Source organism: Balaenoptera acutorostrata, chromosome 2, assembly GCF_949987535.1.
Source record: "Balaenoptera acutorostrata chromosome 2, mBalAcu1.1, whole genome shotgun sequence".
NCBI lineage: Eukaryota > Metazoa > Chordata > Mammalia > Artiodactyla > Balaenopteridae > Balaenoptera > Balaenoptera acutorostrata.
The window spans coordinates 85,585,055-85,602,301 of NC_080065.1; the positions used below are offsets into that span (position 1 = coordinate 85,585,055).

Genomic DNA, 17,247 nt, shown 5'->3' on the forward strand with positions numbered 1-17,247 from the left:
GATATAATTGACATATAACATTATGTATGTTTAAGGTATACAACATGATTATTTTATATATGCACATATTGTGAAATCATTGCCACACATAGTTACCATTCACACAGTTACCAGTTTTTGTGTGTGTGTGATTTTATTTGTTGTTCAATTTGTTTTGTTAGCCTAGACTTTGAAGAATGGCTGGTAGTTTGTGGAAATGTCAGACATTAAAATGGCCTTCCTTCTTCTGTCTTTCATGCTAAGTCACGAAAATTTGAAATGTACACTAATTAAGACCATTTCTCACTGGTCTTCACATTTCAGAATAAACATACAACTAAAAACTTCACACTCTAGTGCAGCACTGACTGCTATTTCTAATTTAAAAGACAAGTGTTTTCAATCTTCATTTGAAAATACAGTATTGGACTTTGAGTATGAGAGAAAAAAGTTCTGTTGTTGCTTCCTTCTTCAACTTACCATATACACTCAGGAAAGTCACTTAGACTCTCTGTTCTATGGAAAAATGTGGTTTGTTAACCTAAGCCTAACTTCTTCAGAGGAACCAAAGGGAACCAATTTGGATTATTCAAGACTCATTTTCCATCATCCAAAAAATGTTACACTTTAAAACGTGCCATATTTATATTCACTATCATTTACCCTTTCCATGTATTATACACTTCATAAAGTTCTTGATTTTCTTAAATTGCCTTCCACCGTCTATGCCCACTGTCTCTATCTTACTTTCCCCCACATTATCTCCATCTTTAGACTATTTTCAGTATTCCCATCTTTGTCCCCCTTGTAATTGATCACCTAAAAATCTTCCTGAAATTTAAATGTGATCATGACATTCCTCTCCTGAGTGGCTCCACAGACTACTTGATAAATTAGATCCAATCTCCTTAGCAAGATACAATGGACTCTGCATAACCTGTCAGCTTCCCTCTCCAGACTTACCTGCTTCTTTTGACCCACACAACCTTGTATTCCATCATACTGAAACTACTCACAGGCCCAGAAAAGCCACTCATTCCTACATCCAGGTTCCTTGGTGCATCATAGATCCAGTTTGGACTAGGTCTCACTCTCTTTTCTCTCCTTTCCTTACTTCTTCAGTTTTCACCATAATTTAATTCGTGTTGTTTCTCTCAGGAAATCATCCTTGACCATCCAGCTTATGTATCCTCTCTGCCTCATTATCAGTGCCTAGTTCTGTGAGTACCTCTAATAAAGCAATTTGTGCATTATCAGTTCATTACTTTATTTTCTTTACAGGACTACAATCATCTCAGATGTGAAGAATTGATCTCCATTTTTGTATCTTCCTGATAAATAGGTGAATAAAAGAGTGAAGGAATTAATGAAAAAATTATAAGAAAGATCAAAGCTATGATATGTATCACCTGAAAACAATAGGTACTGAAAAGTTCAATTGTGTTTGGCTTTGGAGTACATATTTTGGGCTGATGTCCACTTACAGATGAGTTTAATAGTAGACAAATAACAAATGCTTTAAACCCAAAACTGAAGGTATATTTTGAAAATCTATGGAATGACCAACTGCCCATTTGCTAATGCTCCTTTGATGTCAGGAAAGGATGATCTCTACCATATTTTACATTAGTATGAAGTTTATCATCTTACTCTGTCCTATGATTTGGATTTCATCACATTTGCCTCCTCTAGTATCTTCCTTATTGAGTGTTCTTTCTCTTTCTTATCTTTGATTTATGTATTATCATGGTCCTTCCATCTGCAAATATGCTCATGCTTCTATACCTTTACATTCCTCTTATGCTTATAATAAGAACAACAACAAAACCCCAACAAGAACAAACAAATAAACCAACAAACTGTAAGGACCTCTCTTGGACTACAGGATACCATGTAAATCCTTAACATGGTGAAACGATCCTTCATTATTTAAGGCCAACATACCCTGCCATTTCCCCTTCCACATTGTCCTTCAATATGAACCTAATAGTAGAGTAGTCCCAAACACTGCCTTATCATAAGACCATTGAAAGCATTTGTCTTTGTGCTTACTGGTTCTTTTGCCTGAGATTCCTCTTTTCCATGTGTTGAATGACTAATCATCCAGATGTACAATGATTTACTCATCCTTTCTTGCTGTGTGTTATAAAATGCATTTATACTTCAACAACTGTTCACATTTGGGTAGATTCCTAGAACTGGAAATAGTAAATAAAGGAATCTACTATTTTTAAGGGTTGGGGGACATTATAAACCTGATTTTTGGAAAAGTTGTATCAATCTATATTTTTAAAAGCATTTCAAAGGAGTGCCAACATCAGTATAACTTTATGCTGAATACTAAGAATTTTAAATATCCTTGTTAGATTGATAGATGAGAAACTGTAGTTGTTTATAATACTGCATTTTTAGAAAACAGTAACCCAAGTCTGGGAAGTGCAGAGAGTCCCAGGCAGGAAGCCTAAGGAGGAACATGCCAAGAGACATAGTAATCAAACTGACAAAAATTAAAAACAAAGAAAAAATACTAAAAGCAACAAGGGAAAAATGACAAATAACATACAAGGGAACTCCCATAAGATTATCAGCTGATTTCTCAGCAGAAACTCTGCAAGCCAGAAGGGAGCGGCATGATATATTTAAAGTGATGAAAGGGAAGAACCTACAACCAAGAATACTCTACCCAGCAAGGCTCTCATTCAGATTTGATGGAGAAATCAAAAGCTTTACAGACAAGCAAACGCTAAGAGAATTCAGCACCACCAGACCAGCTTTGAAATAAATTCTAAAGGAACTCCTCTAGGCGGGAAAGAGACTAGCAACTTAAAACAACCTGGTACATACATAGACTGCTATATCAAAACCTCACGGGAACAGCAAACCCAAAAACTACAATAGATACACACACAAAAAAGAAAAAGCAACCCAAACACAACACTAAAGGTGGTCATCAAACCACAGGAGAAGAGAATAAAAGAGGAAGGGAAGAAAAAAGATGTACAAAAACAAACCCAAGACAATTAAGAAAATGGCAATTGGAATACATATACTGATAATTACCTTAAATGTAAATGGATTAAATGCTCCAACCAAAAGACATAGACTGGATGAATGAATACAAAAACAAGACCTGTATATATGCTGTCTACAAGAGACCCACCTCAGACCTAGGGACACATACAGACTGAAAGTGAGGGGACGGATGAAGGTATTCCATGCAAATGGAAATCAAAGGAAAGCTGGAGTACCAATACTCATATCAGACAAAATAGATTTTAAAAATAAAGACTACTATAAGACACAAAGAAGGTCACTACATAATGATCAAGGGATCAGTCAAAGAAGAAGATATAACAATTGTAAATATATATGCACTCAACACAGGAGCATCTCAATATATGAGGCAAATACTAACAGCCATAAAAGGGGAAATCGACAGTAACACAATATTAGTGGGGGACTTTAACACCCCACTTTCATCAATGGACAGACCATCCAGATGGAAAATCAGTAAGGAAACACAGGCCTTAAATGACACATTAGATCAGATGGACTTAATTGAGATTTAAAGAGCATTCCATCCAAAAGCAGCAGAATACACATTCTTCTCAAGTGCACATGGAACATTCTCCAGGATTGACCACATGCTGGGCAACAAAGCAAGCCTCCGTAAATTTAAGAAAATTGAAATCACATCAAGCATCTTTTCCAACCACAACGTTATGAGATTAGAAATAAACTACAAGAAAAAAACTAAAAAAAAACACAAACATGTGGAGACTAAACAATATGCTACCAAACAACCAACGGATCACTGAAGAAATCAAAGAGGAAATCAAAAATTACCTAGAGACAAATGAAAGTGAAACCACAACAATCCAAAACCTATGGGATGCAGCAACAGCAGTTCTGAGAGGGAAGTTAATAACAATGCAATCTTACCTCAGGAAACAAGAAATATCTCAAATAAACAACCTAACCTTACACCTAAAACAACTAGAGAAAGAAGAACAAACAAAACCTAAAGTTAGTAGAAGGAAAGAAATCATAAAAATCAGTGCAGAAATAAATAGAGACAAAGAAAACAATAGCGAAGATCAATGAAACTAAAAGCTGGTTCTTCGAAAAGATAAACAAAGTTGATAAACTTTTAGCCAGACTCATCAAGAAAAAAGGGAAGAGGACTCAAATCAATAAAATTAGAAAATGGGATAGTCATTTTAAAACAACGTTTTAAAATTTAAAATAGTTTGTCAAGTCATTGTCATTTCCATTTAAAAAAAAAGTATCTCTTGTAGATAAAATCTTTTTATCCAAAGAGTGACATGATTGGAAGAAAAAGTTAGAGCCTTACCTCACATCACAATCCATAACAAATTCCATATTTAGTTTTCAGTAAAATTTTAAAAACCATAAATAACTAGAATAAAATAGAAATTCTGATTTCTACCCAGAATATGAAATTTATGGTTAAAATCAATAGAAATGACAAAGATAATTAGTTTTTTTAAAACTATAAAACTTCAGATTAAAAATATGAATAAACCATTAAGTAAAAATAAGGTAGAAAATATACATAGCAAATATCACATAAGCAATGTTGGTATTTCTAAAATATAAAGTGGTTATTTTAATTAATAAGAATTTTAAAATATCTTTCTAATGCCTGCACCAGTCTCCCTACCAGATCCCTACCAGAAACTTAGTTGTTTGCAGTTAAAACATTTTATTTAAGGACAAACATTCTCAGTGAGATTGCAAGGGAAAAAAATAAGGCCATTTTTGTGAACACGTAGAAAAGGAGGCATATTTTTTCTCTCCCAGAGAAGAGTCTATTTTGCTATAAAAGAGTTAGCATTCATAGAAGGTCAAAAAAGATGATTTAAAGTTTGCCATAAATTATCCACCAGTGGAGAATCGAACATTGAGTTATAAAAATGTATTGTATCAGTCAAGGTAAGTAAATTCTTCCATCCTTTTCTTTTGTGAAACATCTCATCCCTTCTCTTAGGAAGCTAGATCATCATAAAGTAAAACATTTTTATCTTATTACTTTGGTTTCCTGAAGAAATATATCTCTTCACTACAATTCTTTCTAATTTTATATACTCAGATTTTATAGACACTCCTATCTGAGTAGTGTTCCTGTGTCTTCACATTTCGTATTATCTAATACGTTATTCAGTGTCAACTATATACACGTTTGATATATTTGATAAATTTGAGGAAGGTTTGACTTCTTGTTTATATAAGACAAAGAGAATTTGCATTTCTAGCCAATGGTCATGGCTATTAGAAAAAGTGGTAATAAATTTAACTTTCAACTACAACATTTGACTCGCAAGGTGTGATTTAATATCAGTTGACATTAGTTTAGATTTACAGTTTATGCATTTCTTTACTATTTATATTTCCCATCTGATACTTAGAAAATCACTTTGAAATGATAGGCCTATTATTATTATTATTATTATTATTATTAATATCATTGGACGTTGGAAATAATCATGTTTAGAACCTAAGGTATTTGTCCAATACTACATTTCCTGGCTTAATTTTTTTTCATTTTATTTTTTATTGAAGTATAGTTGATTTACAATGTTATATTAGTTTCAGGTGTACAACATAGTGATTCTAGTAATTGTCAGGAACCCAGCTTTTCTGATTCCCAATATCTAGGACATTTCACTATACTACTCATCATATTTCTGTATTTTCTTTTTAATTTTAAGGGTTTAAATGACCATAAATGACCTTATATATGACTCCTCTTACATATTAATTTTGGAATTCAATGTTGTATTCAGTGTCTAAGGCAACAATACATGAACACAAACCAAAATTTTCTCAATTCCTACATTAATTCTTTCATTCAATAAATAAATAGCACATACCTTAATGTATCAAATTTGGTACTAGGTCCTAAAGATACAGGCTAACTAAATCAGACATGTTGGGGAGTCCCAGCTTCCCTAGAGCATACTGTTTAGGCATATTGAGAATTCCAGAACATTGCAAACCTTAATGCACATAAGAATCACCTGGGCACTGTGATCAAATGCACATTCTGACTCAGCAGGTCTGGTGCAAGTTCTGACATTCTGTATTTCTAACAAGCTTCCAAGTGATGTTAATGCTGGTAGTTCAGAACCACAATCTGAATAGCAAGGATTTACTTACATAAATATGTATATATTTAAATGGATATTTTAAGTGATCTTTCATTGCTGTTCCTATATTTTAAGAAAAAAAATATGAACCAAGAGGAAATTAGAAGGGAATTGGTCAAGCACTGCAGGAACTGAGGATGTTGATTAACAAAGGAAAAACGAGCAAAGTTGCCTAGGCTAGAAGAAGATGGGGACAAGACAGAATGCAGAAAAGGAAGGTAGAAAGAGAGAAATAAACAAACAAAATTAAATTGGGAATTCCAACCAGCCAGAACAACGGCAACAAAAAGTGTTTTACAGCTCTTAGTTAACCATTTCTGAATCATTCAAGTCATACTCATTATTTCTAGTATCTCTGTTTAAGCACAGTGAGGAGTGGCATTTGATGGTCAAAAAATATCAGTTGCCAATTGCAACTGTTAATTAACCCCTCCCCCAGTGTTCTCTATATAACATCAAAGCTAGTACACTGTGGGACCAGGTTTACTTTAGATGAGGCTGGACAAGATCCCTCTTCTATGGAAAACCAGTACTGACAGGCTGCCTGACATTTCCTACTACCCACAGACAGCCCAGAGAAAGAAAGAACGCCCCATCATTCTTACCTGGGGGGAAGAGAAGACCAGGGAAGGCGGAATGAGGATTTGTTCTCCACCACCTTTCAGCATTAAAATTAGGAAATATCTGATTTTTTTCGTTCTCATTAGAAGACCACAATTGTTAAGTTCTGATTTTTTTGGTTCTCATTAGAAAACCACAATTGTTAAGTTTATGAAATTCTTGAGTATAGACAATACAGATATTAGAATGTACATTTTTGTAAATATACATGGGACTAAAATATCCAAAAAATGTGAAAAATAAAGGCAGGAAAATTGAAAAGCACTTTATATATCATTTTGCAAAATCCAAAACAATTTTCACCACTAAATAGTTGTATTCTTTAATGTAAGATATGCACTGTTACAATAATTTTACACCTAACACAAAGTAAAAAAAAAAAAAAAAGACCCAAGAAAGGATTCAAAGATACTTTTAAACAGATTGCATGAAGGGAGCTTTTTAACCCTGTTTTCCTTTACCTACAGTGATATATAAAGGACGTATTATGTCTTCAAAACTCTAGATTCTTGAAATATTATAGCAAACCTTTAGATAAGTAATTATACATGGGGTAAACTTAGGGCTGAGACTTCGTAGAGACAATTCTGTGGTTTCTGTGAGTAGGTAAGTTGTAACACTCTAAGGAAGAAAGGAATAGTTCATACAATAATCTCAGTTTCTAAATTAGAAAACTAAAGTATAGCAAGGCGTACAACTTCATACAATATCACCTACAATGAACTCTCCTCAGACCCCTGGAATCTATATTGGGTGATGGTTTTCCTCTGCAGCATTGACTCCATCTCTTTCCAATATTTAGCATATGTCACGCCATCCAAATATAAAATATAGAATTTAGTATCAATAGGACAGTGTCTCTAATGCTTACCAGGTGAGAGAAGGTTTATAACTGACACAGCAATGCCAGATTAAACTAAATTTTTGATTATCCGGAGCTGTATGACAAGATCTTTAACATCACAAGAACTTTATTATCCTTTATGAATTTTCCCTATCAGACAGGATTGCAAGTCAAGAAAAGCATATTTTCAACCTGAGTGAGTGACTGACCACCCATGTTTCTCTATCCTGGCCTCTTCCTTACAACATGGCACTCGCTAATTGAGGAACTATAGACTAAGTGTCTTGAGGGTTGCACATATAAAAAACACTGATCAAGTGGACATAACACTATTATTTGAATTATGATTTTAGGCATTTTTATTAAGAAATAAAATTATTTCTCTTATGTCCAGTTTTCTGTTATTTAGGTAATATGAAACCTAGATTTTACAAATTAGTTCAATATTTAATCAGTAACTAGAGAATCGAAGTAAGGCTTTAATTGATTTTCTTATCCTCATTTTTTTCCTTTAAGCTCCTATTTTGTATGATATCCCACAAAACCCAGCATTTAATTTAATTGATTAACTTATGATACAAACAGCCACTGAGGGACTATCTCTTCTAGGAGAGGAAATGCATGACACTGTGTGTGTGTCTGCATTTGTGTATAGTTACCATTACATGGGCAAAGATACAGCATGAGCACTTTTCACTGGCTTATTTAAAAATATTGTGGGATATTAAAAATAACTTTCTCCAGAACTACACTTCACAGGACAATAATGCTATGTACCTGCACCTTGCCCTCCTCCTCAATAGCACAACTGTTCGGAGTAAGAGATTCCTGTTTGCATGTGATAATGCATTCTGTACATCATTAAACAAAGAAGATAGCATTTTATTTCTTTAAAGTACTTTCAGAAAAAATAAACTTTAAAATCTAACTAATGCTGAATGAAGATATTATCTGAAAATAATGCTTTGCTTTATAAAGTAAGAGGTCAACTTTAACATAATACCTGGGTGAATCTGATCCTTGAGGGGGTCACTGAACTAACAGTGCCCTCTGCAAGCAGATCAGGTGTAAGTTATCTCTCTCATAACAAACTTACTATCTAACAAGAAAAATGGGAAACAAACAAACAAACTGGGAACAACATGCAACCAACCAACCAAAACTATCTATACCTATGCTGATATGCATATGCACACAATACAGCTCTGGGAAGGTGGGAAATTTGAAAGATTTTTAAAGATTGTTACTGCAATTTGTAACAATATTAACCAGTTTGACATGGATGGCAAACTATTTCAAGGAATAGGGCTTTGATTGAGGTTTAAAGCACAAATCCTCTTTGATGTTCTAGAGTAGAATAGACACACGTACAGTAACAAAAGGTCATATACTCTTGGGGAAGGAAATGATATTTGGCACACAGATGATGAGTCAGATGCCATGAGAAAGATTAGAATTTTAGGAAAGATGGAGGTCTGGTAGTGATATGTCATTGAAGTCCTTTGTGTCCATGAGACTCAAAGGGATGAATTTCCAAACTAGGTATTATTACAAAAGAAAAAGGTTTTTCTCCAGGGATTATTTGTTTCTAATGCAAAATGTATTCCTGCCAAAGTTTACCTGGAAAATCAGAATCCCAATCCTGGGCTACACTTCCCTAGTACATACTTTAATCTAGAACATTCCAACTTCTAATTTTGGAAATCAGTAAAAATAGGAGGAAAAGAAAAAAAAACAATTACGGCAATAATTTTCATGCCTTCATTAAGATGCTTATCCTCATTTTTTTATACTTCTTGGTAAGAGCATATCAATTATAGACTCAGGATTGGTCACTATTGTGCTCTTGTTAAATAAGTTTTTAAAATAATCATAGCTTAGAAAAGTATAAAGAACCTCTTGAAGTTCGATTATGCTCAAACACCAGTGAGTGACTTACAACAAACAGATAACTTCTGGAGATCTAATGCACTGCCTAATGATTATAGCCAACAATACTGTATTATCAACTTTAAAGTTGCTAGAATACTAGATCTTAACTGCTCTCACCACAAAAAAAGAGAGGAGATAATTATGTGATCTGACGGAGGTGTTAGCTGACACTGCAATCTTAATTTCAGAGTTAAAGGTGAGGCTGAATCTAGTGGGTTATGTAGATCCCAATGCTAAAGCTTAAAGTGGTGCAGGAACAAGGAGTCAGTCACATTCGGATCCTGTAGCCCTCCAGGATTAATCAACCTTACAAATTCTCTTCTTCACCTTGCAACAATTTCTACTGTGCTCTAAAATCTTTTCCTCTTCATTTAATCTGCCCCCTGATTGTAATCTCTTCAGAAATTCTAGAAGCCTTACTCTTCCTTCACAGCCATACTTCACACAGACTTCAAAGTTTGAAGCTCATTACTTCCACTTCCACTGTCATTCCCTCATCAAATATTTTTGTCTCCTCTTTGGACACAATTTTCTTTATATATCTACATATTGACAAGGTTTTTTGTTCAGTTCAATCAATTTAAAAGTTCAGGTTTTTAAAGGCTCAAGTGATGTCAAATCAATCTCTGACCCTGCATCCAACTGAGAAAAGATAGTATGGCAAAATGTTTGCAGTTATATTCATTGTTATGAATTGTATTCCCTGAGAGTATTCTCTTATGATTTTTCATGGTTATTATTCTTTTATAAAAAACTGTTGCCTATTTATGATTAATACTTATATATAATTGTATTTATTTATTTTTTTAATTGTATTTATTTTTAATAGTATAGTTCAAAAAGATTTTTTTCAAGATCTATACTTTCAAAGGCTGGATTCCAGCATAGCTTCAAGACTTCAAGTTATTTGTCAACATGGCAAATCAGCATACTTTCCTATCTATCTTTATATTGCAGTATTTCATATTTCAAAATACGTTTCATTTATTCAGCAAATATTTCTGAAGAACTAAAACAAGCCAAAAAATCTATTTAGATATACTGAGAATTAAAAAGTGCTAATTAATATCTGTTGTCATTACAACCTTAAGTCTACTGTTGTCTTTTTTTCAGTTAATCACAAGCTAACTAAACACATGACTCATCAAATATCTGCTGACCATCAATGAAAAACAAATAGCTATGTTTAATTTTGTGAGAAAACTAAAAAACTAAAATATACTACCATACACAAGTGCCATGTATAAAGAGTGATGAAAGCAATTTGGTCCAAGGTATCAAATATAAACTTGTTAAATTATGTTCTTAGATTACGCTAAATAGTTGTCATTAAAAAAGTAAAATTAACTTATATCTGTTACATCATTGCATAGTAATGTTCATAATTTTATGAATAAATAAAATAATATAATTTATTTAATATAAATAGGATTATGAATGTAATTAATTAAGTGAATTAATTCATTCACTAATAGAAATAAATAATTATTTCTATTAGTGAATAAAATAGTTTTTCTGTATATTATATTTAATAAAATTGTCATTTGGCCAAAAAGGAAAGCTGGTGTGAATCTTATTGCTATGAGATCATCTTTTCTTTCAATGATATAATAATTTTAATTTTACATTCCAGGGTAAGTGTAAATTTGGATACTACACAGATAAAGACATCACAGATAAATATTTGTTTGAGATTTCAATAATTCATAATATTAATATTAGATTTAAACATTTCTGCCAGTGTTCTAGTCCTAAGTAAAGGGTCTTTGAAGAAATTACAATCTTTAGGAACAAAAGAAAGCTCACCTTATTACAAAATTGTGACTGTCAATCTCTTTTCCACATTCACTATCTAGTAGAATGCCAGAATTTCCAACAACTGCACAGGTCTTAAATCTTCGATTTTTCATTGGTGAAACTTCAGGTAAGAGGCTATGCAGATCCTGAGAAATATTTAGTGTCCGGCGTCTGTCCAGCACATAGTGTATGACATCACCAGGCTTAAAACTGCTCTTGACCACTGAGACATCTCGTTCTGCATCTAGGAAACGAAGAATGTTCTTCCTATATTTGAGATACAAGCAAAGTTTTCCATTAATGACAACATGTCCAAGGACTGGTAATATCATTTACAAAGTAACATATGATAAGATATAAATTGGTAAATCACTAACCTTTAATATTCAGGTGGTAACTAAACCAACCAATTAAGTAGATTCTAAAGGAAATAAAATATATTTTTGAAACGTCATTTGCACATAGTTTTTCAATGATTTTGTAAATAGATGTATAGTATACACACCTATCTGTGGAGTGAAAAGGCCTCCTATCAAAATTTATAGAAAAGTTTATTAAATGAAATACTATTGCCATGACTTGACTTTCCTTAGCTAGATAGTATTCTGCCAGCCTTAATTATCTATAATCATCTATTTTGTTCAGTGTTGTCTAGTTAAGGTGAATAGAAAAACTTGAAATTGTTTAGAATCATAATTTAGTTAACTATTAAAAGGATTGAATTTTCCAATAAAATTATTAACATTTATTGAAATCATGTGTATATTATAATTATTTGAAGTAAAGTTAAACTACAGCACTATATATATATGTGTATATATATGTATATGTGTATATATATACACACGCACATATATATATATGAAAGTTTTCTTCCAAGCTCAAGAATCCAGGAAATAAGATGGCTATATTAGAGGAAAAGATGGACAGATAGAACATTGGACCTTGCAGGGCAGAGATAGCTAACTGTTCCTCAGTGTTCTTTCTTCCCTTCTTTCTTTTCCTATTTGAATCTTCTAAGTTTTACTTGGCCACATTGATGCTCAGCTAGAACATTTCCAAGTTTCCAAACCCAAGTGCAGCTGGGTGTGGTCACATGAATTAGTTTTCTTAAACAGGATATGAGTGGATCAAGAGCATCACTGTAGGAGAAAGAAATAAACTTCTGACTTGTTTGATTCACTGTATTTTAAAGTCTCCTTTTTTATGGAAGCTTAGCCTATCCCATAACTAATAAAGAAACTGATAAAAGATATGAGATACTACATACACATATACGCATATGCTAAGTTAGATGATGGAAAATAAGAAAATAGATATGGCTGCCTGGAAAGCTGGTGACTCTTGGCATGATACAGAATAGCACCTGATAAAACTGTGGTCCATAAAAACTTGGGAGTCATATCCTATATGTAATAAGCTTGTTGCTCTTGGATAATTGGTTAAAAGGTGCTAGCATGTTGTTTTATGTTGGTTACCCCTTTTAGCAAGGAACTAAGAGGCGAAGTCAGACATGAAATAGCCAAGTTGCAAGTTGAGTGGAGGAGAATATCTCTGACAACGGCCTATAATCTAAGCTGTGTGAGAGTCCAGTAATTGGGACCTCCTAAACGACTCCAATAATCCAATTAGCAAGAGGTACAACTATAAATCAGAGCCATGCCAGCAGCAAGAAGGATATTGTCTTCTCCCCTAAGTCTATAGATTCAAACATCTTAAGAGTAGCTGCCAATAAACTGAAGAAAAGGAGGGTTAGGTCAGAAAAATTAGGGGAGAATCTGAAGGCTAAAGAACTGTGTTCAGAAGCAATCTTTAGGTGGGGTTATTCATACCAGGAACAAACTCCAAAGAAATAGCTCAGGAGCCTAGTAAGTTTTTGAGGGAATTATATTGACAAAGAAATCTATGAATCTGGCTTACAAAAGTTTGGGATTGCTTGATCCTCAAGCTACCAAACATATACCACCCAGAAGCAATCTGAGAAAGCCGTCTTCTGGGTTGGAAGTTGGATATTACTTACTGAAGTGCTCTTAAATGCAAGCTTGAATTTTCAGAATGCTCAAAACAATGTCATTATTATAACATTCATGATAGGACAGACATATTTTCCTCTAATGTTATTATTGTTTAAGCTCCATCACTATTTATAAATTTTATTATTAAGCACAAAATATGATCTCTTCCTATCACTCCATCAAAAGGGCAATTCCCCAAATCATACTCCTAAGCCAGAAGCATGACTAGCAAGGAGGGATGTAAAATAACTAACTCACCTTTCCTATTGTTTTCTTTATTTTGGTTTGCTTTAAATAGGTCCCACTTTAACGTGTGATCTAATTAGGAAACCAGATGACTGAATACTTTATTTGGCCAGATTTTATACACAAGGAATACACCCATCAACTCTCTGAAAAAGAGACCATTTAAAAAATTTTTTTCTCAAATATTTGGAATATCAGGTTTGCAAGGAGTAAAATTTGTACAGGAAAATCTATATAAATGCCCTACAAATGAAATTTTAAAACTAATAGAAATTATCAGGCATTATAATAATCATCTTAACAAAGTACAGACTGCATAAGAAGAGAATTGCTGGTGAAATCAGCAGCCATAGAGCATATGAATTGCAGAAAATTGAGAACTCTTTCATTATGTTAAGCACATGTGATTCTTCACAAAAGTTAACAGCTAGCACCAAGAGCAGCAATCAAACTTTGTACAAATTAACTACCACTTACTTGTTTGGTGAAAAAATTAAATAATGCCTGACACCTGTATTTCAACAAAAATTTTTTTTTCATTTCCTGTGAAAATGACAAGCTTGACTCTAAAATGAAGACTGCACGGATGTGGTCAGATCGCCAAACTAGATGGTGTTATCATTTTCCTTTGAACATAATTTAAAGGGGTTGCTGTAAGTATTTGAAGATGCAACTCACAAGTAGTGGCATGTTTGCAAGCATGAAGTGAATAGAGGTCCAGATTTCAAAGAAGACTCTTTAGCTTGGAAATCCAAAAAAGGAAAATCCTCTTTCTCATAAAGTTAACACTTAAACGCTTGTCAACTGATAGCAAGAGGGACTTTGCAATCACAGAACCTTTGCTGTGTTATAGAAAGTTAGCAGCAAAAATATTTTCAAACATATGTCCTCTAAATCTGAGTATAAGAGAACACCTTTAATTTATTCATTCTTAGGGAAAATTGATATTTAAAAAGTGGACTGTAAGAGTTCAGGAAGAAAATAATGCTTAATGTGATAAATAATTATTAAGTACAGATGATACTATTGCATGTATTACTCCAATGCTGTCTTACAGGCTCAACAGTAGTTTATTTTTTAAATGGAAGCAGTAAAAAATAGTAAAAGTATTTTCCAAGACAGAATACAAAATACCAATTCACACAGACTAATCAAAATATTAAAATGTAAGTTTCTTAGAGAAAACTCAGAACAATTGTTAGTGTTGAATTTGCTTTTTTAAACTGAAAAGGGAGGGGGGGACCTTGAATGTCTCTAGTTTGTTCTTTTTCCTGCATTGAACCAAACTTTCGTTTCCATTTTAGGGCTTAGATCTATACATGGAAAATTATCTGAGCTAAGATTCCTGGTGTAGGATGCAAGAAAGACTGAAAATAATTACTATGAGTGAATATATTGATAAAATGCTTAATATTTTCTGGTAACAGTAAAGTTAGTTTTTTTTTTCTCCCTAGTAGGCTGTAGGTATTTTTAGATTATAGATTTAATGGACTGTAAAAGTTCTATGGATTTGCTAAGTCTAACTGTTGTTCAGACTGTAAATCTATTAAAAAAAAAAAACAGAAAGAAGAAAACTAGTGCTTAAATGTAATTAACTAAATGTCACTGGAAGCCTGAAAAACTCTTGTACTTAATGCTGAACTGAAAAAACACGTTAAGTACTACCAAGGAGAACATATATGCTTCGCTCAAAAGGTACTTGATATGAATGAAAACAGCAAGTTAAACAAAATTACTTCAGAATGAGAGAGATAGAAAGAAAACTCTAACTTCTGGGCTCTAAGGAAGCATGAATCAACAAAAGCTGATGTTTAATATGCAGGCTGTACCAGTATAAGTTTTTGTAATAGGTGGTCGAGTTACTACCAGATTTTAAAGCAGAGGACTGTGTTTTCTGCGTGTGACTTAAAAGAACAGTAAAAACAAAAGATTCCTTACAGGTCTCTGTCATTCTGTTAAGCATAATGTAACTTTTGAAACCCTATTCAAAAAGCAAACACCTAAGTTCAGCAACTGTTTTAACGATAAAGATAACTGACAGAAATCAGGAAATATGCTTCACTTTTGGTAAGACTAAAAAATTAGTCATAAAGATTATTTTTTGTTAGGCAATGCTGGCTTAAACTGAAAGACTGGTTTAGACTGTGAAACTGACAGGAATAGATTCTATACAGAAACTTTTCAGCTGAAATTTCAAGTAGAACTTCCCTTTCAACATCACCCACCACTTGAAATAGCAGCTGCAGAGTCCTGGGGAATTAATTTTCTAAACATTGTTTTCACTTGTGAAATGTTACATATAGCTAACCTATCACCAGGTGCCACTCTTTCTTCTCTGTAGGTTTCCTGTCAACAACAAGCACATGTGCTGTGGCAACTAAAATTTAATCTAAATGACATTGTTGACTCCATCAGCAAGTATTGTGAGGCAAATCTTACAGCTGGAATGCATCACAAGTTGAGAAACAAATTAGGTAGTGATACATATATTAGGAATCAGTTTTTGCAAACTTTTGACTCCAGACAAAAATCAGTGAATCAATTCAGTTGTTACTGACATAGTTTACTAAAAAGAAAAAAAAAAAGTGTAAGAAATGCCAAGTGTTTCATTATGCTTACAAAAAGCAGACAGAACACAATTTTTTGTCTCAAAAGATTATTTCTGCAAGGCAATATGCCTCGAAGCTCTGAAAAAAACATAACCTATATAGCTTGTTAGGGCTTCTGAGCTAAGAGTCTTAGCTGTTATAGGAAAAATATTCTAGTTAGTATTAAAAGAAAAACCCTGAACACAACCAAATGAAAAGGCAAAATTGTCTCAAAAAAGCTTGAAGAAAAGCACTTTTTAGTTTAATTTACACCTCAGATAGACATTTGATATTTGGCCCAGCATTTGGTAATATTGGATGAATACTATCTTATATTGTTATTTTAGAGCAAAAAACTCAACTTCTCTGTACTTCATAAAGATGCATTTTAATAGTATGCATTTTTAGTATTAAACAATAGTCTTTCAAAAGATTTATCTCATAATAAGAGCTCTGGCTCCACAGTCAGGCCTGGCTTTGAAGCTTGACTCTGGGACTAACAAGTTGTGTGACCCACGACGTGCGCTATTGAATTGTATGTGGACCTTTTTCTAAAGTAAATCAATGCATGCAACAGCAAATTCTTTTTGACAGGTGAAGCACATATAAATTTGCAATTATGTTTAGTCAACCTGCAAACCTTATCTGGTTAAGAACTTCGATATATGATGACACTAAGAGTTGAAAATATTTTTGCTGACTAATTATGATGTGCTTATTCTCGTCCTGATGGGTAGCTGAGCTCATACATTTCTATACATCCATATCTGGTACTGTACGTAATTCTTTAGGTTTCTATCCAACATATGAAAAATGAAGGGGAAAGAAAGAAACACACGAAGATGAAAAGAAGTCAAGTCACAAGTGTTGAACATGACTAGATAATTTCTCAGTACAATGTTCACAGATATACTCACAATATCTGATACATCTTAAATGTATCATTTCTTAGCTTACAATAATAAAGAACTACCACCAATAAAATCAAACCTTTAACCAAGCTAAGTAGTTTAATTGTGAAGTTAGCTGTGGAATGCATGAACTTCCCTAAATCT

At 33.2% G+C, this 17,247-nt stretch overlaps 1 protein-coding gene across 1 annotated transcript in view; it reads right to left on the reverse strand.

Moving 5' to 3' along the window:
* ST8SIA4 (ST8 alpha-N-acetyl-neuraminide alpha-2,8-sialyltransferase 4) overlaps nt 1-17,247 on the reverse strand; it is a 103,597-nt gene that overhangs the window by 76,171 nt on the left and 10,179 nt on the right. Inside the window, 1 exon segment of the mRNA XM_007191815.3 lies at nt 11,353-11,610. Within this exon segment, the coding sequence (XP_007191877.3) occupies nt 11,353-11,610 (258 nt within the window).